Source organism: Empidonax traillii, unplaced genomic scaffold (genome assembly GCF_003031625.1).
Source record: "Empidonax traillii isolate 1590-97213 ecotype Southwest subspecies unplaced genomic scaffold, ASM303162v1 scaffold159:size1039807, whole genome shotgun sequence".
Taxonomy (NCBI): domain Eukaryota; kingdom Metazoa; phylum Chordata; class Aves; order Passeriformes; family Tyrannidae; genus Empidonax; species Empidonax traillii.
In genome coordinates, this window is record NW_020955352.1 from 223294 (window position 1) to 245680 (window position 22387).

At 44.0% G+C, this 22387-nt stretch overlaps 1 protein-coding gene across 1 annotated transcript; it reads left to right on the plus strand.

The window, feature by feature from the left end:
• The first annotated feature begins 1434 nt into the window (after window positions 1-1434).
• Window positions 1435-13121, plus strand: RBX1 (ring-box 1). Its single transcript, XM_027885037.1, has 5 exons — window positions 1435-1566; window positions 3869-3947; window positions 10321-10391; window positions 11657-11742; window positions 12941-13121. Exons 1-5 carry the CDS (start codon window positions 1489-1491, stop codon window positions 12951-12953), a joined length of 327 nt encoding a protein of 108 aa, XP_027740838.1. The 5' UTR covers window positions 1435-1488; the 3' UTR covers window positions 12954-13121.
• Window positions 13122-22387: the final 9266 nt, after the last annotated feature.

The window sequence follows — 22387 nt, forward strand, 5'->3', positions numbered from 1 at the left end:
AAAAGAGCCATTTTTTTGAAGGTAGAAAATAAATTTTCTCAAGCACCCACTTTCTCTTTTCAAAATACTCCTTTGAAGAAGGAGCAACAGGACAGAAACCTCAGTTTTGTGCAGCTTCATTTTATTGTGAGCAATAAGAGCTGCCCTGTAACTGAGCAGTGTCCAGGGAAAGGGGCAGTTCAGTGAAATGGAAGCTTCCTGTGTAGATAACTAGAGGTGTTAAAGGGTGTGTAAATGAAGGAAGGCATTTTTCTTCTTCAAACTTACTTTTATTGTGTACGTAACTGTCACACTCAGCCTGACCCTGCAAACATTAGTTATGGACTTAAGGCACAGGTGTTACATGTCTTTCAAATATGAATCCCAATCCAAATATGAAAAATATTCCAATGTGTCCAATGGCAGCAGCATCTTGTTCTAACCCCAGGTCCCTACTTTGAGTTAAGGTTTATTTGAAGACTGACAGAACACTCATCCCAGCAAGCATTGGATCTCAGGTAAAAGCTGTATGCATACAGCAAGACAGATAGGATGGAGCCAGACCAGGACGGTGCTGCTTGGCCCAAGTGCTTATGATAGGTACAATACAGATATTGCTTGCCTGTATATGTGCAAGAGAATGTCCTTTTTGTGCTTCTACAGCCTCCTCCTTCCTGCATCCATGGAGTGACACAGGGTACAAACGGATTTGAGGGGGTTGACTCTGCAGACATTGCACATCCACGGGGACCTGCAAAGCTGGGTGACATTTCAGGACTGCATTGTCCTTCTGGGGAGTGTATTCCCCTCGGTTTCTATGTCTTGGGGAATACTACCTCTGACCTTCTCGGGAAGGTACTTGGAGCTGTCCTGACAGAGGAAGCTCCCAGTACCAGCTCTCACGCCCGTGTTCTCCATCTTTGCAATAGAACAGGCAGGGCTTGGGCAGCTCAGGCAGCACCAGTGGATTTGTGTTAACTGTAACTATTGTTAGCCCAAACCGCGCGCCGTAAGAGTAGCCTGAACGCTGTCTCCGGCAATTCCATGTTCCGTTTAAAAAAAAAAAAAAAACCAAACCCTGGACTGCAGGAGAACAAAAGGACCACAGCAGAAACCCGGCCAGGCCCACTTCGTCCCGCACTCGCCGGGGGTCGATCAGGGTAGGCGAAAACAAGCCAGAAGTTTCCTAAGGGCCTAAGCCCCCGCGCGTGAGGAGGGCGGGGAAGCGAATCCCAGGGGATTTCAGCGAGGTGCTGTGCGGAGGCTCCCACACCCACGGGCGTGGCGATGATGAGGGAACTGCGCGCGGCCCCGCCCTCCCCACCGCCTTACGGGGGTGTTCACGTGACCGCGCGCACGTGACCGCGCCGCCGGCCCCGCACCTGCAGCGAAGGGGCGTGGCTTGAGGGGGCGTGACCTCCGGGTTCGCTCCTCCCACTCCGTTCCGTTCTTCCGCACCCCCCCAGCCCCGCCCTGCTGCGCACGCGTGAGCTGGCTCACGCACCCAAAATGGCGGCCGCGATGGATGTGGACACCCCCAGCGCCACCAACAGCGGCGCCGGCAAGAAGCGCTTCGAAGTGAAGAAAGTGAGGCCCCGCCGGCGCGCTGCTCCGGCTGCTCCCGGAGGGACGGGGAGGGGCTGAGGCCGACCTCAGGGCGGCGAGCGGGATGGAGGAGGGGGCGGCTTCCCGCTCCCCTCACGGAGCCGGGCGCCCGGTTCCGCACCGGCGCGGCGGGAGGGGCGGGGTGGGGCCTGCGGGGAGTCCTGGCGTGCATCCGAGCCAATGGCTAAGGCGGGCCGGCGCACGTGCAGCGGGCGCCGGCCAATCAGCGGGCGCGACTGGCGAGGCCGGGAGCGGGGGACGCTGAGGGGGCCTCGTCCGTAGGGGCTTGCCCCGGTCGGGGTCTCCAGCGGTCGCTTCCTTAGGGCACTGCCGCCCCGGGGACCTCGGCTGCTCCGTGCCTGGAGCCTCTGGGCATCTCGGGGCGGGAAGCAGGGATGGAGTGCTGCCGCCTCCCCATCAGCCCCGGCCTCTGTGGCCCAGCCGCCCGAGCTGTCCCATGTGCTGTGTAAAATGCTTTGCATAAATGGCTGTGGTTGACTTTTTTCTCCTCCATCGTCTTTAAATCGAACCGTAACATCATGTATCTAGTCAGCAAATGCTGTCTTGTCACCCTGGCTTTGCCTGCTCTGTCAGAGCAGCCATAATACCGCTCTTCTGTCCAGTGCCACCAGTTTATCAGCTGGATCGTGGCAATAGTCCGAGCCTGCTCACCAAGGTGTAGAGAAGTAGGGAGAGGCTGTGTGGGCTTGTATTAAGGTATGATTTGAGGAAAAGTGACCCCTAGATTGGATATCGGTAAACATTTCTAGTGGTTCCCACTTGCAGGTGAGTTTGTTTGAAATGCAGCTGCCTTCAGTGATGATGGAAGCCCCAGATCTGTGCAGGGCTGCAAGTCTGTTCAGGAGGAGGTGTTTGGGTGACATGACTGTTTGCCCTTTGGAAATAAGGACAGATATAATAGCCCTTTCAAGGAGCAGGAAGTGGCACTGTTTATGTGTCAGTGGCATTCCTCCTCCCCAGCAAGGTACCAAGGCCTTTTTTGTGTGTGTGGCTCAGTACAAGTCTGTGGGTCATCAGAGCAGATCACAATGGGACGAGAGATTAGGTACCTGAGTGTGTGTGAGAGATAAGGGTGCAGAGAACTTTTATCTCAAGTGCCTTGAAGTGTAGATGAAGTCCAAGAGAGATGAGTACCTCAGCCAGAAGGCTGGCTAGACTTGAAGTTGGAAGATGGGGAGAAAAAAATGAGATCACTAGTCGTGCATGTCCTCAGAGATCTAGTAATAGTGTGAATACTTTTTACATTGGCACTAATGAAAATTTGAAGTGCTTATCAAAGTCAATATTGCTTATCAGTACTTGGCAATCGGCATTCCTCTTTCAGAGTCTCAAACTGAGGGAAAGCAATGAAAACATTGAGGTGGAAATGGAACACAGTAGAGAGGATTTACAGTTGATACAATCATACACTGAAGAAAAATATAAAGGGAAAAAAATCTAGACTATTTTTGTTGTAAATGAAGATTATCCTGATTACCAATATAATTATCTTGGATTGCTTTGAATATTGAAGGCAAGCCCATTTATTTAATGAGTTTACAAAAGGCCTGATTGTGGGGTTTGTGGGGAGGAAAAAAAAGGCACTATGTTTTTCTGTGTAGCGTGTCTTAAAGTCCTCAAATCCTTCCCCTGAAGTAGCATGGGAAAGTGATACTGCTTTTATATATACATATATATATATAAACAAAGTCTTTAAAAAGGTTAATTTCGTAGTACTTTGAAATTTTTATATCCAGCCTTGCTGATAGGTCACTGCTTATTAACCTTTTGTAGAGGAGATTGTTCAGGAGTCTGTGAAGGGTAGTGTTAGAAATTTTGTTCATGACCCCAACTGCTCTGGGTGATGACTACTAGAAGAACTGCTGCAAATAATGGGAATTCCTCTTAATAAAATGGCATCTGAATTGGCCTTTCTCCAGGGGACTATCCATCAGAATTGAGGATTTGGCGTGAGCTGCATCCTTGCCTTTGCCTTGAGTAGAAATCCAGATGTTTGCACATGTTTCACAAAAAATAAAAAGGAGAAACTGTGGGAGTTATCTTGTTTCTGAAGTGGGAAGGAGACACTGGGGCTGGGAGGTTTGTCAGAGGAATGGAACCTGAACTCATGATGAAGAATTACTCTGGACTTCTACGATTTTATTTTTTCTTAAATCCCAGCTTTTCTATTTAAAAAAATACATGGGATCTTGAGGAATAACAAGGATTTCTGTCTGCTGTAAATGGAATCAAAATTCTTTTTCTTTTTGTCCTCTCTCTCTAGTGGAACGCCGTAGCTCTGTGGGCATGGGACATTGTGGTTGATAACTGTGCCATTTGCAGAAACCACATTATGGATCTATGTAAGTAAATGGTGGGGAACACAGTTGACAGTTTGAACTTGTTTGTGCTCAACAGTTGAAATTTCCCCAGTCGAGGATATAATTCAGCAAATGAAGCTTTCAGTTAGGAGCTAAGTCTTCTAATAAGCTCTGTTTTATGTAACACTGAAGTCCTGTAATCTACTTTTGTGACCTCTGTCACCATACTGCTTTTCCCCTCACCTTTTTTTTTGTAAAGAGTAGAATCATTTGATGCCACATCAGCAGACAAGATGATGTTGCTGAGTGTATTTTGAATGCAAAAAAGAGAAAAAGAAGTAATAATAAAGAGTCATGAGGAATTGAAATTATTCAGGGTCAACAGGCATTGCTCAGAAAGAGAGGTATTACATTTCAGAGTTGGGGATGTTGCTATGAGTATCTAAGTTTTGATGCTACTCATGAAGCCTTGTAACACTCTCTTTGTCTGTCCAGGGAAGGCACAGACCAGCAAATTAATCTGACTCCTCATTCGACAAAACCTACCTTGTCTGACTAAGTTAGTGTGTGTTATAGTAGGGGGAATTTTGTAGCCACCTAGAGAATTAATTGTTCATTTACAAAGGAGAGTAATCAAATGCCAAAATAAAAAACAATGCATTGCTAGTATTGGTTTGATTTTTTTTTTCCTTCCCTCCCCTTTCATAATCTGGATGCTTCATTTCTATCACAAAATAGGTGTGAATATATGAAGTCACTGATATCAGTCCCTTTAAGTATTGGTAATGAGAACAAACCCTTTTTTCCCCTCAAAACTGACACGATACAGTTGGCACCGTAACTGTTGATCTTGTTTCAGTCATGAGGGACAGAAGACCTTTTAATATACCCCAGGTAGAAATTTTCCTATGTTACTAAGATATGAGGATGGTGGAACCCCCCCCAAAACAAGCACAGGTACAATTACAGTGCCACGGGATGGCCTATCATGATCTCATTGCAGTATTTTGTTGCACTTTTTTTTTAATGTGTTTGGCCTTGGAAATACCTCCAGTGGTAACTTGCTGACAGTAAGCCTGTGTGAAAATGAAATGTGTCAGAAAAATGAGACTTCAAGTTTGGGTTTTGTTTTGTTTTGTGTTTTTTTGTTTGTTTGTTTGTTTGTTTTTGGTTTTGGTGTGTTTTTTTGTTTGTTTGTTGTTTGTGGTTTTTTTTGTTGTTTTTGTTTTTTGTTGTTTTTTTTATAAAGAGAAAACACACTGGTCTGAAAATGGGTTAAGCAAGTTCAGTTCTCTTCTTTGGGACAGATATGTTTGTATTTTGAGCCAGCTACTGCCTATCCATGCCTCAGTTTATTCTTGGTTAAAGGGAATGATAACATTAAAAGGAACAGGGATTATGAAATCTGCTGAGATCCTTCGATGTAAAGATTTCCTTTTTAAGTGCCTCCAACCTCTGTAATCTTGGAAAGTAGTTTCAAAAGGAGGTGGACACTGGACTATTACTTAGTCTCTCAGGTTTATGATATATTAGAGCAGAAAGCATGTTGCTGACAGGCAAATGGAATTTCAAAGATTTGTTAGAGTGTAAGTTACATTTATAGAATTTACAAATGTATAGAATAAATATATAGAATCCTCTACATCAAAGTAATTATTTACCGTAAGTGGGATGTATTGTAAGATAGTAGATGCTGCTGGTTTCATTCTATGGATCTACCTCAAAATTAATAGTGCTTTCCATGGCAGACCAAATACAGTCTCATGTATTTGCTATTTTTTTTATAAATAGCAAATAGGACATACAGGGATGAAGGAGAGGTGTGGAGGAGCTGAAAGAAGAATAGACAGATGCTATTTTCCAGTAATGAATTTAGTTTGTTAGTTCATAAAAAAAAAATAAATAAATTCAAAAAGTTCTACCAAAATGTGGGTGGGGATTGAGAGTATATAGGTAGGTTAGGGAAAACAGTAAAGGAAAAGGGCATGGGTAATTTTTTTTTTTCTTTTTTGAGTTGCTCAAGCATTACATGTTATTAATTTCTGTATGAGCAGTGTTATGAAAAGCCTGGACTGCAAATGACAGAACAAAATTGACAGTATACAGAGTAGAAGGGATTTCTAAATTGGTATTCCGAGATCAGTGTTGGCTCTGGATTTACTTACTTCCTTGTTACAGATCATTAATGTTGTTAAACAACTCTTTAATTAGATTTTCAAACATAAGATGTGAAGTGATGGCAAATCGAGGAAAAATTAATAGAATGTGGAGGGAAGAACAACACAAGATTCAATTTGAGAAAATGCAGGATACAAATGTCTCCCACTCCTGGCGACGAAGGGAAACCTTGAGTGGGAAAACATTAAAAGAGTGATAAGTAATGCCAGCCATGGTAATGGAAGTTTGTTAACATTATAAAGTCAGGCTTCAAAGTGTCCTGCAGTTCTCCTTGTGCATCTGCCTTTTGACTTGGTAATAATGTGACTGAAGGATTCCCTCTGCCCTCAGTTTGTTTTGTATTCAATGCACAGAAGGAATGAGTAGATTTTCAGTGTTTTGGTTTCATTCTTCTCTGGAAAGACCCAGGTCCTGTTTAGACCTTACTTTAGCCTTTCTGCAAAGGCTTGTTCTCTGGTGCTGTTATTGCAACATGGTAAATTGAGGAGTGTTACCTAAACATCGTATTTAGTATATTGGATTATCTTCTGGTCTCAAAATATGGAATGTAATATTGTAGTAAGGTGATGGGCATAGTTTTAAACTGCATAAAATGTGCCATCAAAATACTGTCCCCTCGCTTTGACAGTGAGATGCAAAGTACTGTGTTTGATATTCCTTCACAAAATAGTTATATTGCATAGAATCTGGAGAAGAATCTCAGGATGCTTAATAGATTAAATATTTTTGGATTTATGAGAAGAGTAAAAGAATGGAACTAAGTATATATAGTTGCTAAGTCATAAGTAGGAGTGGAAGATGATAGCTGTGTACATGTATTTTGGGAGTGTGATACTAACAGCAAATACTGAGAGCCATATTGTAAGTAAAAGGAATCAGATGACGATGATGATGTGATGTAGGGGAGCTTACAGTAAGTATTTAGTAAAATCTGCAGATCATTCCTAAGGAACTGCAGGGAACTGCAAGGGGGAAATTCTGAAGTTTGAAAAAGTAAATTGAAGAGCTCATTCGGCATTCTGGGGGACTAGACCAGAATAGGCTACTTCAATTGGAAGGGACCTACAACGCTCATCTCTTCCAACTTCCTGGCTGCTTCAGGGCTGACTAAAAGTTAAAGTGTGTTATTAAGGGCCTTTTAAAGACTGACAGGCTTGGGGCATTGACCAGTTGGCCTAAGTTCTAATGCTTTATGATGTCCAGACTAAACCTCCACTAGTAGAGCTTTGCGCCATTCCCATACATCCTATCACAGGATACCAGGACAGCTGCTCCTCATAGGACAAGTAATAAGTGTAGTTAAGTTTATTAGCCTACTTATTTGGTTTTTCTGTCTGTTTTCTGAGTGAGTACCCTGTGTCTTGTGTTAGCCAAGCTGTGTGTATTTATTTATTTCTCTTCTTCCCAATAACTTGATCCCTTCATGACAGTTTTAGAAGGAAACATGTAAAGAGAAAGGGGAACCCATAGAGTGGTTACCCTTGCTCAAGCAGATTTGAAGAGCTCTTATCAGATTTACCAGTGCAGTGGGCTGTTTCTGTAGCTGCAAACAGAAGAGATGTACTTGTGTTACCTGCTGTTATGGCTACTTAAATCCTGAGGTACAGAAGATTTCTGCAATAGAAAATGTATAGGAATTGGGATAGTTTTGATGCCAGGATTCAGAAGCTGCCATTATATAAGATGTATTTCCGTAACTCCCTGAGTTGAAATGCCTCCACGCATCTTTCACAATTATTTACAGGTATTTCAGGTTTTAGCTGTATCTTTCTGCCCTCACCTCCAGACACTCTGTCAAAAACAAGGCAACAGAAGAGTCGTTCAGTATTCCTCCATTACCTGTTACTGTCTGACTCTTACTGCTTCTTTTGGGTCAGCAGATGGTAAATAGCTTCTCCTTCAGAATCATCAGCTTTTATTCTCTGACAGATACTGTTCATTTTCTTTCTTTGTTGATATATTGTCCTTTTCTGAAATGAAACAAGTGGGAGACCAAAAAGTGGTTCAGCTTTTGGGAAGCCCTTTTTTGGCAGCCAAGGGTAGCAGTGCCAGCAGTAGTCTCCAGCCTGTTTGATGAGGGAGTTAAATCTGGGTGTCTTGTTGGAAAGGGCCTTAAATCATCACCAGAGGACTTCTCCTCAGCTATTTCCACAGAAGCTCATCCGTCCTCTTAAGGTTTTAGGACTGTAATGCTTTAGACTGTATTTGCTTGTCAGAGAATGTTTGAGTAAGACTAAAATGAATTCCAGTGATGCTTTTCTTCCTTTCCTAAACCACCTTTCTTCCCTCTCACTCCCAGTTAAAATACAGAGTCTTTTAAAGCCAGAAACAAAAATTGATAATTGTGTTCCAAAGCACGCAGCTCCCAGGTTAGGGCCACTTAGAGAGGGAAAAAAAAAAGACAAAACGACATAAAAATGGGCAAGATGGACTTCATGTCTGATATGCCCAGTGCTTTGTTTTCAGCAGGAAAAGAGAAGAAATAAGATAAGTGTTTCTTGTGTGCTGGAGCATTTTCCTTGCTAAACTTCCTGAGCTAAACTTTGCTTACCCGTTGACTTTTCTCCTTCAGAAGAACGTTCTTACTTTTTTCTACTGCTCCTCACCATTTTCTACTATTCCTCACCATTTTCAGTTACTTTACAGACTCATACCAGGTGTTCAAAACTTAATATAATACGCTCCATGATCATGAGTCCATACTGCAGTAACAGTAAAATTGTTACATCAATCTCAGGTGTAAAATCTTGTGCAAATATCCAAAGTAATTGAAGTTCTTCAAGGGTCTTGAGCATGTTCCATTTTCTTAATCAGATTTAGTTTTATTGCTGTTTGTACTGAGAGCTTCAGGAATTAAGACATCAAACATTTCAGGTGTACTGGATGTTGTTCTCCTCTATAGGCAGGCAAGGGATTGAGCTTTGGACTTCTGCTTGGTATATCACATCTTGATGTAAACCATATGATAAACATACTTTCATTCAAATCTTGCAGAACAGCTGCTGTTACTGTATTTCCTTAGACAGCACTCTTTGTTTTGAGTAGTTCCTCGCGACTAAGGTTAACTGACCTCTCTCACGTCTCAGAAAAAATGGGTCTTGCTTTTATTTTGTTCCTCTCCACACCTGAAAAAGCGTGAAAAAACTGATAAAGGAATGAATAGGACAGAGCAAATAGAGATCACATATCTGAGCCAAACCTGTGGGGTTTGAAAGTTTTTGAATCTGAGCATATTCAAGCACACAAACCGTGAACGTAGAAATAGAGCTCATTCAGGCATCTTCTTTGCCAAGGGAAAAAAATGATCTGCAGAACAAGAAAGCAGCAAGCCTCTGTGTTGAGTTCTAAGCTGATTGTCTATCAGCATGCCTTTTTAAATGATTTGAGCTTGACTCTTAAAGAAAGCATTCTTTAGCAGGAAGTAAAATGTTGGTCTCATAGGTTTATGCTGTTGACTGTGGAGGAGTTGGAAATATCATTTTTTTCTTATGAAGTTTCTTGAGGTGAAGCAAAGCGAATTGTTCAGAACAGAGAACCAGGTTGCAGGATTTATTTTCTTACTGCTATTTTTCCTTCTTTCCTTACCCTCTCTTGTCTCCTTCATCTACACCGCCTGACATAGAAGCCCAAAACATAACCAAAACCCATAAATAGTTGGGGGTTTTTGTGGTGGTGATCCTGGGGACTTAGCTCCAAGGTATAAAAAGTCTAAACTGTTAAACTGTTGTGTGCTTTTGGGATGTACTTACCTATCATAAGACTATAGAATAAAGACAGGCAAACTCCAGATTACATGAGCAAGCTAACTTATAAATAGAGTACATAATGTCTGACAAGACAGTGAATTTATATTGAGAGAAAGCTGGGTAAGAAATTTAAGTAAATGTAGCTTCAACTGATCATAAAAAGATCTCTCTTAAAACGCAGGAGGAAAAAATTAAAAATATCCTTGAAATTTGGGAAGGAGACACATGTTGCCAGCAGATTAACTATGTACTCTTGCCCTCTGGAACTTAGGAATACTGAAAAAGTAGAGGAAGAAGGAAATCACGACTAAGTATTTTTTGGTCTGGCACTTTTGGAAAAACCGTACACATTAAACCACAGCTCTTGACACTTTCTGATGTAATAAATTCCCCCCCCCACCCTCACTTGCTAATATGAAGAAATCTTCCACTTGGTGTTGCATGTACATCTTCTACTCCTGTGTATATCTGTTTAATCTTTGTTTTCACAGGCATAGAATGTCAAGCAAACCAAGCATCGGCTACCTCTGAAGAGTGCACAGTTGCATGGGGCGTCTGCAATGTAAGGAAACCTGTTTTATTACAGAGCTCATGGGTGGTGATGCTATCCCCCTCATCTAAAGACTTGGGACAGACTAAGTTCTATGAAATGTTTCACATAATCCACCGCAAATAAGAACTTCAAACTCCATATGTTTAGTAGAATTGAGAAAGGAGAGAGAGAAGGAAATAAAATGAAAGTTGGAGAGATGTAGTGAGGAAGACACAGAAATGAAGAGAGGAAGATAGACCTTTTTTTTTTTGTTTGTTTTTTTAAGAATTATAAATCTTTGAGCATAATTTTTCTGGTCAGGGTTTGCCAAGAAGCTATGCCTTTTTTTTCCCCTGGTGAAAGGATTGATTGAATGTCAGCATGCTTGATTTGAGTTCATGCAGGCTGATTCAAGGAGTCAATGTGGGGTAACTACATGATTTGCTTCCACTTTTGGAGGAAGATCGAATTGCTACTAATGGTTCATCTCCAGCTCTTCCAGTGTGTTGCCACATATGCTCCTTTGCACATGGTCCCACCAGCATGTGAACTCCAAACGTGAATAGCTCTTAGCTAGCCTGGGCCTGAGTTGGAAGATAACCTTCTCCATAATGAAATAACTTCCTCTTCCTCTGTTCAATCCTCACTAAGATGTGGGATCGAGTTACAGCATGATAATGCTGGAACAAGATTATAAATGTTGCAATTCTGTTTGCAGAGGACAAGAGCAAAATTTTTAACCACATCAGAATATTCCAGTGTCAAAATTATACTGCTGTGTGCAAGAGTGCCACAAGTGGAACCTTGGTTTTAAGTAGCTGTATGGGGTATGGAAAAGGGTATCCCAATTAAACACAGAGTTTGTTTTCTTCTTTCTGATTTTTCAAATTCCTTTTTATTCAGGCTCTGGTTTCTTCTGAAAACTGACAGAAAGCTTCCTTCAGCATGTATACATTCATATCATCCCTGCTACTCACTCTGAAATCTTTCTTTTCTTTCTGATTATGCTTCTTACCAGCATCTGCTCTGCCAATTTTAGCAGCTGCTAAACTCTGCTCTCTCTCCTTCATCAGAAGTCAGTCAGTTGCCACTGCATGCACTATGGAACAGGCTCCCTGCTGCCATTTCACTAAGGTTTCCGTCCTCTGAAAATGGGCATCAGTTCCTTGGTGTTTACCAGCAAACAGGCTGATCAGTCCTCCCCACTTTTGCCTGCAAACACTTGCCGTGGTAACTTTCACGCTGAGATACATTCATATGTTCTGAAATGACGTGATCTGAACTTTGTCTTCCAGCATGCTTTCCACTTCCACTGCATCTCTCGCTGGCTCAAAACTCGCCAAGTATGTCCGCTGGACAACAGGGAATGGGAGTTCCAAAAGTAGGTATCCTGCACAGATGTCAAGATGAAAAATCCAATTGTCCTTCTGTTAATATAAATGATCAGTGTAAGATTTGTGGGGCTCTGAAGGAAGTCCAAACAGCTGTGGGGTAAGTGGTAGCTGTTAAAAAATAGTGATTTCTATTGACATTCCCTCTAAAGGATGGAGAGCAGAAGAACAATGGAATTCACTAGAAGTGGAGCCTCAGGTGAACACTATATTGCCATTTGAGCAATTTAGGTTTAGAAAATTACCTTAATTCAGCTGCTTTGGTTCCAAAGTGTTTCTGTTGAGGTGCCAGACATCTTACTGGGCCCCTCTGTAATCTTGGTGATTTGGTTTATAACTCAGAGCCCAGATATTGATACAGCTGATTTCCTAGCATCTGCAAATCAAGTGTCCATGGAACCACTACTGCAGCTCTGGCCCATTTAGAGGTCTGTTGTTAGAATAGTAATAGGAGATCCATCAATAGATTTTTGAAGGGTAGTTGTATTTTGAGAGGTATTGAGAATAGTTAGGAAGTTTGTCCGTCACTCACTTCGTTCTGCACAGTTTATCCATTAATCTTTTCTTAACTGTGGATTGTCCCTCTCCCCACTTCTTTTATTAAAAAAATACATTAATTCTAATCAGAGTCCAGATGGAAACAAAGCAAAACAGATATAAATATTGAGAATTGTCTTTGGGATCTGTTTCACAGTCAGTTGAGCAAATCATCATTAATATGACAACTCCAGTACCATAGTTCTGATATTAAGATGTTTTAGTAAACACACAATGAAAACTAAGTCCATGTTGCCTGGCTAGGGACTTAATATTGCACTGGCAGCATGATAAGAAATGGAGACATGAATTAATATCTTCTGATGCATGCTCAGTGTTACTTCCAGGGCTTTGACCTTGTTTTAATGCAGGACATATTTGAACTGGGATTCAGGGTAAAAGATGGTAATACTGAGGATCTCTTGCACATGGTGTTGTGGATTGCTCAGGCTCTCTTCTAAGTGATGTCTGGATAGACTTTTAGGGGAAGTGAGTGTGGAGAACTTCCTAAGATTTCCCTAATGTAGCATTTCACCCTCATCCTATTTACATGTTAATTACATTGTGGCAGAATGAAAATAAATCCACCCAAATCAGCACTACCATGAATTGTAATTTTTAAAAAGTCATTAATATATTATCTATTTTCAGGTATGGACACTAGAGAGATGGTCACCGCGCTTCTTGTTATGTCATCAGACTCAGTTGTTCTTGTCACTATGGGTTTGTTTTAGCAACTTGGAAAGTCAGTAATGTATACAATTCTTCTTTCATCCTAATTTCTTCCTGTTGTACACCACTGAATAAAGTCTTGCTGGAGCTTCCTGTCAAAGTCTTTTTGTCTTGTGCTCAGGAGTGGGCAGTTGGAGCACGAGGGAGGAGAATTATCTGCAGATCGGGGACTTAAGCTAGGCTTAACTCTTTAGCTGGGCAGTGCTTCTTGTTGCTATGCCAGGCTTTTGACTGAGTTTGATCCTACTCCAACACAGCTGAGAACCACACCTCTGGCTCGTCGAGGTCAGCGTTAAACTCCACCGTGTAGTGCGATGAGCGCAGGACTTGGCCTGGCTAAGAGTAATTTATGCAATAGCATTTCATGTGGACAGGCTTTCTTACAGCTGAGTTGAAATGATGATCTATGCAATTAGGGATTGTGTCATCATTAGAAACTACCCTCTCGCTTCTGCCCTTGCAGAAGCTCCCCTGCAGAGAAAATTTTCTCTAACTTCCCAGTTCCAGCTGTTTAACTTTAGGGAACACAAACTGACTGTTACTTTCTTGCAGTGTTCATAAAGCATTTTCATGTGTCAGGTGAAAATAAATAGAAACTTCATGTGCTAGATTGGCTGGAAAGCTGAAAGTATGCAGTGTATGTACAAACTAATTTGTGGTTGGCTTTCTACTGGTATTTTTCCCAGTTAAAGCCAAACTGGCCAAAAATTGTTCTTTTGAACTAATATGACGTTCTCTTTGGTGTCTGTTCTACCAAATGGCTTGATATCCTGCTCACAGCATCAAATTTTGGCCCATATGACAGAAGCCTCAGCAGAGCTGGGATCTCAAACAAGGTCCAGTAAATTCTTCCTGCTACAACAGGCTGTGTCCCTTTGTGTCAGCAGTGGTAGACATAGTAGGTTTCTTTCCTTGGCTGTTCATGATGCCACCTGTGGATCAACACTTTTGCTAGTTATTGAGGATGGGAAATCTGATAGCTGATACTAAACACTAGTGTATTGTAGTGATAGAGGATAAAGATGGTCATTGACAGAGCCAAAATTCACAGGTTTTTCAGTAATTGCTGGGGTTTGCTTTAATCTGCAGCAAGTAAATGTCAGGATTATTTTGTCAGCTGGTGTCAGTGCTCTGAAATGAGATGGTTCACTGTTTCCCACTCTGAAGAAGAAAAGAAGAGCAAGTAGGATCAGGAGAGTTTATACACAGTTTATTTACAAGATTTCTTGATAGAAAGTTCATCCCAAGTTTGCCATTAGTTTTGGTGATGGAGGCAAGAATGGAACAGAGGAGGAGGGGGCAGATGATCTCAACAGTAGCCAAAGTATTCATCCAGGCAGCAGAGTATCCAGGTTAAATGCCATTCCCTGAAATTTGAACTCCTATTTAATGTCCTGCCAGATGAATGAAATGACAGATGTCTCTGGTTTTGATTGTCCGTTGTTTGCAGTATTTGGTTTTCCAGGACCTGGAACCCAGATGCTCACTGATCAGGGAATTTCTATCTTTGAGAACTTTGTTTCGGGTCCAGCAACATCAATCTGATTTGTCCCCCTTTAGTCTGTGCATATTGCCCCGAGCATATTTTTTTGGCTAGGGACAGACACATCAGTGCAGGCATTTCCCTCTCCTTAGTGGTGTCATGTGCATTTGCTTGAGGCTGTGCCTGCAAAAAGATGGAGGGGAGGGTGTGGTATTTTTTATTGCCTTTTATTTTTAACGGGTCCCTCCAAATGGCCAGCTACAGGCACTCTCCCCACACGCCCTTTGAACCTCTGCTCTGCTGCAGCGTGTAAAGCCCCGACTGTTAAACTTGATTTCAGATTGCTTTTGTAGTGTCTCTCCCAAACCTGGTTTTGCCAAATGGAAAAATACAGAGTGTAAAGCACCAATTGCTTACAGACCCAGGAAAGAAAATCCTTTTTCAGCTGCTGCCTCTTCCCCTATCGCAAACGGCAGCTGCTCCAACACTGGGCTGCCGGCAACCCCGTCTTCTGAAGTGCATTAAGGGTTGCGTTTGGAGGGAGGAGGAAAAGCTTCCACAAGCAACCTTAGAGAGAAGCACTACAGCACAGCCAGTGCCAGGTGAAGGTGTGAGGGATCTCTTGTATCCAAAGGCACAAAGTGCCCCATTTTCCCATTTCCCCAGAGCATGGCTGCTCGCTCAGGCTGGCATTGCTCTGTCCTGACTTTCACTGTTTGGCCTCCATCTCTGCTAGATGTGCTGGTGGTGGAAGGGAGAAAGCCCATGCATTCCCACTGCCTTTTTTCCTGAAGCAATGGTGATTTTTGACTACAGCTGCCCCTTTTTGCAAAGTATGGAGAGCTTTTTGGGGAGGAAGGAGGAAGAGGGCACATTTCTAAGTATCCTGAGGGGAAAGTAGGTGTATAGGGGAGAAAAGACCACGTCAGTGCTGTTTAACCATCCTGTAAACGGAGAATGCTTCTGAACTATGGACCCAAAAATAAAATCAGGAGAAAATGACAGTTGAAACTGCAGAGAGCAGCGTACCCTGCAGCTGGCTGGCTTAGAGAAAAACAAATCACTGGTAGACCCACTGTGGAACAGAAGGCAATTTTGACATTTCTGATTCTTTCTGCAAGTTTGTCAACCGAGGCGAGCTGCATCCCTGAGCAGGCCCTGGCAGAGAGCAGCCAGAACAATCAGGCAGTGCTTTCCTTCTCTTTTTGCAAAGGAAACAATGAGCTCCAGGTGCTGTGTGGCATCGGCTGTGCCTCATGTGCCAAACCCCTCAGTGGTCTTGCCACCATTAAGAATGCCAGAATGGGGATGATGTGACACCAAGATGGTGTGGCACGTTGGGCTACACAGATGTAGGAGGGGACAAATGGGACTTTCTCTGTCAAAATCACACCACAGACCATACATTAAAAAAATGTCAGGAGTCTGCTGGTTGAAAAGTGTCTGATGACTGAGAGAAATGGCTGAATCCTCAACTAGTTTTCCAGGCTTGTAGCAACACACCATGGAGTAAACTTCATGATCACATCTGCCTCAGACAGATAGGGAGGGAGTTTCAGATGTGGAGATGCAGATGTTTAAGCCTGAATGAGGAAGCTTTGCAATTGTTTTGGGTGACCCTGTGCAAATACCCCTCACAGGGGAGCCCCAGGAGCTGCTCCTACTGCTGTGGTCGGGTGCGATGGTGAAGCCCCACCCACACATGAGAAAACACACTTTCAAGGGGGGAGCTGTCTGTGTGCAGACAAGCAAAGGGGCCAGCAGTCATCAGGCTAATGAAGAAATTAGTGGCATCCCCAAGTAGTCTGGGGCCACAAAATGCTCAGCAGAGCTGATGTGAAGATGAGCCAAGCAGTACTGGTGGTGTGTGAGCTGCAGAAAGGCGCTCTCAGGCAGAGGGCTGAGCTTCCAGGAAGTGAGCAGCCACCTGAGAAGATCTGCACTGTTACTGGAAAACTACCTTCTCCAAAGGCATCAGGGCAGACGATGGCAGCAACACCACTTCCCTGACTGACTCTGCTTGAGTTTCATTCCTTGAGCTAAAAAGGAGCAGCCAAGAATGAGTAGGAACATAAAGAAGAGATGGCCAGAGGCAGAGACCAAGGCTAAGTCACTGATTGTGCTTGCTCCCATCGTCAAACAGGCAAGGACATGTTCTGGAGTGTGGAGACCACTTTTTGTGAAGAGCACGAGCTCTTCCCCTTGTCAGCATGGGAGTGATCCCACATTGTACTTGCACAACAGGAACATGGTGCCATCATGGGACATCAGAGAGGCCCTTGCAAGGTGCAGAGCTGATGTCTGTGAGGTGTTGCTTGGCCAGCACGCTGACAGTCCTTTTCCTGGCCCACCATGAACTCCCATGCTTCTCCCCTACAGCGGCTGCTTTGCCACCCAGTGAAGGCATGAACCCCTCAGGAGGCTTTGGGTGGGCTCAGTGGGCTCTGGCACCCCAGGTTGCTCAACCCAGTCTGGGCAAAAGCTGTCACTGTCTGGAGATCCCCAGGCCACAGCTGGAGAGAAGGAGGAGGTGACACTGCTGAGGGTATTTTCCTAACGAAGGTTCCCCTGAGGGCTGGAGGGAGGAGGAGGATGGGTATGGAGAAGCATCCTTTGTCTCCCTGCTTTGCTTACTCTGTTCTCCCCACAAAACCTGTGAGAAGAGTGAGCTCTTCTTGCCTGCTTTTACTTCTCCTCACAAGCTCACTCTGCCAATATCGCTGCCAGCTCTAATCTGCTGTGAGGACACACACCGTTCCCCCCAGCAGACACTCCATACATTGCTCTCTTCTCTTCCCCAGTGCAGCAGGCTTTGCAGTGAGCCTGTTATTGCGCACTGCGGGACACCTTGCTGCATGGATGGCTCCCACACGCCCCTCACAGCACCTCCACCCTCTCCTCATTCCCTGCTGCTCACTCTGGTCCGTTCTCTGCTCTCCTCTTTCATTTCCCCTCTCTTCGAAATGGTTCTCATGGAGATCCTGAGATACCAATGGTGCCCGTCCTCACAGCCTGAGGGAAGGGGTTGATGGGATGATTTTGGGCTCACTTGGGCTGATGTTTCATCCAAGCCCACAAGTCAAGCTACAAGTCGCTGAAATTTCTGTTTTATCTCTCTGTGACTTGACTCCTTCACAACAACAGGACACTGATCTGTCCTTCCCCTTTTTTAGCTGCTTTCCAGCCTCTCTCCATTGGACACAGAAGAGGCAGTTCACCAGGTTTTCACATCCTGCCATAAACAGCAATGCTCCTGGCTGCAGAAAGGAGTGGAGGGGAAACCATTTGAGTTGTGATTTAAAGATCTGTTAGAAATTAGCAGCAGCTGATTCTAGAGAGACCGCATCCAAGGGTGGGGATACACCACTGCCTGCTGCCTTGCTGAATTTACCTGCTCCACTACAGCAGCCTGGAGTTTGCCTGTTTGCTGCCTTTTCTTTCCATATTGCTGCAAATATAGCTCAGTCACCTGATTTCTTGGTCCTTGCATGGAAGGTGAGTCCTGGCCTCACTGCTCCAACATGTAAACCAGGAAGGGGGCACAGCAGTTTCCTCTGGAAATGTACCAGAGGTAGCAGCATGGTAGCTACCAAAACTCAAGATAGGACTGCAAAGCAGTATGACCCTGGGGCATCAGGATTTTCCATCCATGGGGCATCAGGTAGCTGTTTTGAGTTGATCTGTCACAGGCAGATGATCCTGGATGCCAGCACCCTGGCGGTGCCTTTGAGAACATGTCCTCTTCTTCTGGTCGTGCTGTTCTTCCTCTCATCTCTTTATCTTCCTGTGCTGGATCTCAAGTGGATGCTTATGCGCTGGGGAAGGGTATTAAAGGAGGTATTCTTCTCTTGAGATGCAGCCTGCTTAGTATCCTTTTCATTCCCCTTCCTCTCCCATGTCCTAGAAGACATCATTTTCAATGCAGATCAAAAAGGGCATTCATTTCCCGCCCGCTCGCTGAGAGAAGTGGTGTGCTGTTGGAGCAGTCTCTTCATTGCAGTTGTACTGGATGCATTGAAAGGATTCATTTTGATTTTTAGACATGAAATGTTACGATTTTTTAATGAAAAACATGGACTTGAATATTTTGTGTACTCCCCCCTCCCACCTCTTGCCAAATGTCAGTATTGTGGATTTTTTGAAGGGCGTGTGTTTGCCAAAATTCATCCCAGAGCTGCAGCCTTTTCTGTAAAACATGAGTTCAGTTTTGCATGGTTTCAGTGTGTAAGTCATTATGCTTGTCACAAAACCCTTGCACTCATGTTCAGTTTTGGGAGTGAGAGATGGCTGCAGGTGCCAAGGCTCTCACGCAACCACGCAGAGTGAGTGGCCATCCATCTCCCTGCTTAGCGAAGCAGAGACCAAAAATTTAAATACTCATAAATCACTGATCTGTGTAATGTTCAGAGATGAAAGTCTACAAAGAAAGACAACAGTTGTGTGAGGATCATCCCTAAGCCTATGATTTCCCCAGAAACCTTCCAACAAGTTAAACTGCTCCCTAAAGGGACCTGTGTGAGGAGCAACATGAACTTGTGCTCCCCAGCAGATATTTTGGGTCTCTTTATGCCACTCTGTACCTTTCTAGTGGGGTAGTAAGATGGCAAAAAGGGGCTGCTCCTAGGTAGGAAGCAGAATGGGATACTCCATCCTTTTTCAGTCATGTTAAAACAGGTTTCATTTTATCCTTGTGGGATCTTCTTGAGAGGGTTGAGGTAAGTGTGAATCCCAATGGGTCTATGGAACACAACTTCCAGGACTATAAAACTCAGAAAGACCTATGTTAATTTGCTTCAGGAGATTTTAACCTATGTCCTAGACCTTGTTCCTGTGCCTCCTGGTGCCACCCACGAGCATCAGCCTCTTCTCAGACATTCACCAGCTGTTTGAAACCAAACATTGTCAAGCTCTTTGAGTTGTCTATAAATGTAGTATCTTCATTAGTGTTTAATAATCTCTGGTCCCCTCTGAGCAGCAGCCCGGGAAGATGTTGTGCTTCTGACAGGAGGCACCTGTGGACGGTCGCATCTATCGGGGTAGCACACACTCGTCAGAGCTTTGCACAGAGAGCGGATGTTCCTGGAGTGAGGACAATCAGCTCCTTTCTGCTGCCCATAAATCACACTAGAGTATATCAAAGCCTTGAACTGTCAGCGCTACCTAGATGTAAATACCGTCATTATCTTAACTAAAATTAAGAGTTTATCCGACTTCCTGTGTCGAATCTTTTTGTTACAGGCTCTTTTTTTTCATCACAGATTTGATTTGCCATAGAATTTATGTGACTCTGGATTATAAATCTCTGGCTTTCAAACACTACCTGACATCATGAGCTGTTGCGGCAGCTAATTGGCAGCCGTTCAGAGGCTCATTTTGCTGAGGAGAAGGCTTTTTTCCTGACTGCCCTGAAACATGCTGGTCCCTTTCAAAACAGGTTTTTCCATGCGATGAGTGATGCCGGATCCATACCAAGGTCCTATGGGATTGCGGCGTGGATGCAACTCTACTCAGCTAAAGCAATGAGCCTGTGCCAAGGAGCACATGGGGTGGCGGGGCCAGGGGAGGAAAGGGCTCGAGCCTTCCTTATCCCTTCAAGGTAGAAGGTGGCAGCATCATGCAGTGAACACAAAGATGATCTCTCCAGCCCACCATCCCCACCAGTGACTGCCACCATGGATGTCTCCACGCTCGGCGAGGCCACTCACAGCAGCTGCCAAGGTAGGAGCTTCAGAGGTGCCTGCACAAAGCTGTGCTAACATCACAGGTTATTTATAACGCAGTCAAAGCTTTCTAATGGTTGTATCAGGCTGCAGAGTTCACGTTGTATGAAATAACCCTGTTTTCCCTCTCTCAGAACAGCCACTGAGGAAAATTACTCCGGTAACAGCGAAGCTCTTAACAAAGCCCAGTGCTGTGTTTTCCACTGCCCACCTCCCTGCAGCAGAAGCCAGAGGACAGTCTGCACAGACATTTCACTGTGAGTTACAAGGAGTAAAAAAAAAAGAGGGCTGTATTTCAAACACACACAAAAAATGAGCCTTTTCTCATACACACCTTTGCACAGCATTAGGAGACAAGGAACGTTATTGCTTTTGTCCCAGCGGAGCCTGGCATGACAGGTTTGTCTCAGATGTTTTTCCTGCCTGTTCAGTGCCTTTACACCAGGTCCACGCCTCCTGAAGGTGATTCAGAAAATGAAACATGACAAAACAAAACTCATTTTAATAGCTTGTCTTGGCCAAGGCCAACTAGGAATATAGCCATGTTATTATCATAAGCTGGAACGCAGAGCTATTTACTTCATTAGCAGGAGCAACAACAAAATAGCAGCCCATGTTGCTGGCAAGGGTAGAGCCATAACTAAAATATTGCACACAAAATAGAAAAAGACCTGGAATAAACTCCTTATTATGGTTCTAAAATACTTTTTCTTGGACAAAATAGGCTCAGAAACCTCCAACATCTTGTGAGAGGTTCCTTGAAAAATGGGTTTTTATCCAATATCTGACTGGGCAAACCTCTGACACCCTGACACCTCCGGACGAAAGCCAGGGGCTGAACACTGGCACTTCACTGATGAGTGAATGCATAAAGGCTGGAGACTGAGGAAGAAGAGAGCTAAAGCAATTTACTGAAGTGATTTTACATTTTGGACTGAATACAGTTCTGGAACCAGGGCAAGCATTGAATATGTGTTTCCATTCCTAGCCATTGAAAAAAGAGAGCTGTGGGTAGAATAAAGTAAGAGTAGGCTGATTTGGTTTGCTTTTTTTTTTTCTTTTTTTTTTTCTTTTTTTTCTTTTTTTTCTTTTTTTTTTTAAATTAAAAGACTCTCCATACAATTTTGACAAGTTTTTTATCTGGTTGTAACAACAAAATGCCCTTCAGTTTTGGTCCAAATTTTCAGTCTATCTTGGATTATCTTTGCATTTTGAGTAGATCAAGCTGTCCCTAAATGCCCCATGAACATACCTGAAAGCAACATGTGCTGTACCTCAAGCATGTACAATGTTGTCTTCTTCCTCCTCAGTCCACTGTTCTGGACACTCAGTCCATCCTCTCTGCTCTGCACCTCCCCATCTCCCCAGCTGTGCCTGCTTCCAGTACAGTTCCAGGCACTGCTGGAGGAGACCTTGCACCACCTGTTCTGGTGAGCCTGAAGGTGGCTGTGGGAGGCGAGCACCAAAGATCTTCAGCAGCTCCAGAGACCAGCGTGAAGAGCATCCCAATCGGCTCTGGGGTGTGCCAGGCTGCGCCACCAATCCTCCGACACAGCACACCAGGGAAAATGGCTTGTTCTCGGGGTCATAGATCCTCCTACCCCAAGTCCAAACTACTGTAAGCAAGAGATATGGCTATATATGCTTCCTCCAAGCCATGTATGTTCATGTCAGCTTTAGGAGGAGATATAAAAGCTGTCAGAGCCACTCTGGCTTCCTTCTTTCCTTGAATTTCCACCACTGTTTTCCCCCACACTGGTGCTTTGGGTTCAGCTGCAGCACAAGCTGTATGGAGGCTTGAAGAAGGCAAGGTAATGTGTGTGTCCTGGAAAGGATGAGCTTCGAGGTATTTAGTCCATGGGCATGTTTGAGTGCAGACCAGTGTTCAAAGGGACAGCAGGAAGAGAAATACAGACGAGTCCCGGCTCTGCCTTTGTGGAGAGGCTGTGTACAGCAGGGAGAGATGAAAAGCTCTGCCACACCCTCGCTCTCTCGGTCTGACTCTGCGGCTTTTCCAGGACGTCAGGCTCACCCTCCACCTTGGCTTTCTTGTCAGCAGGCCTGGGAAAGCAACACAAACCATCTGTAGCACGGGGTTAGAAGTGATTACTCAGAGTCTACAGCACCCTGGATCAGAAAAGCGCAGGGCAGGCACTTTTATTA

Coding starts and splice junctions, on each gene's coding strand:
- RBX1 (XM_027885037.1), top strand. CDS start 1,489: ATGGCGGCCGCGATGGATGTGGACACCCCCAGCGCCACCAACAGCGGC. Junction 1,567..3,868: donor AGCGCTTCGAAGTGAAGAAA/GTGAGGCCCCGC, acceptor CTCTCTCTCTAG/TGGAACGCCGTAGCTCTGTG. Junction 3,948..10,320: donor AAACCACATTATGGATCTAT/GTAAGTAAATGG, acceptor TTGTTTTCACAG/GCATAGAATGTCAAGCAAAC.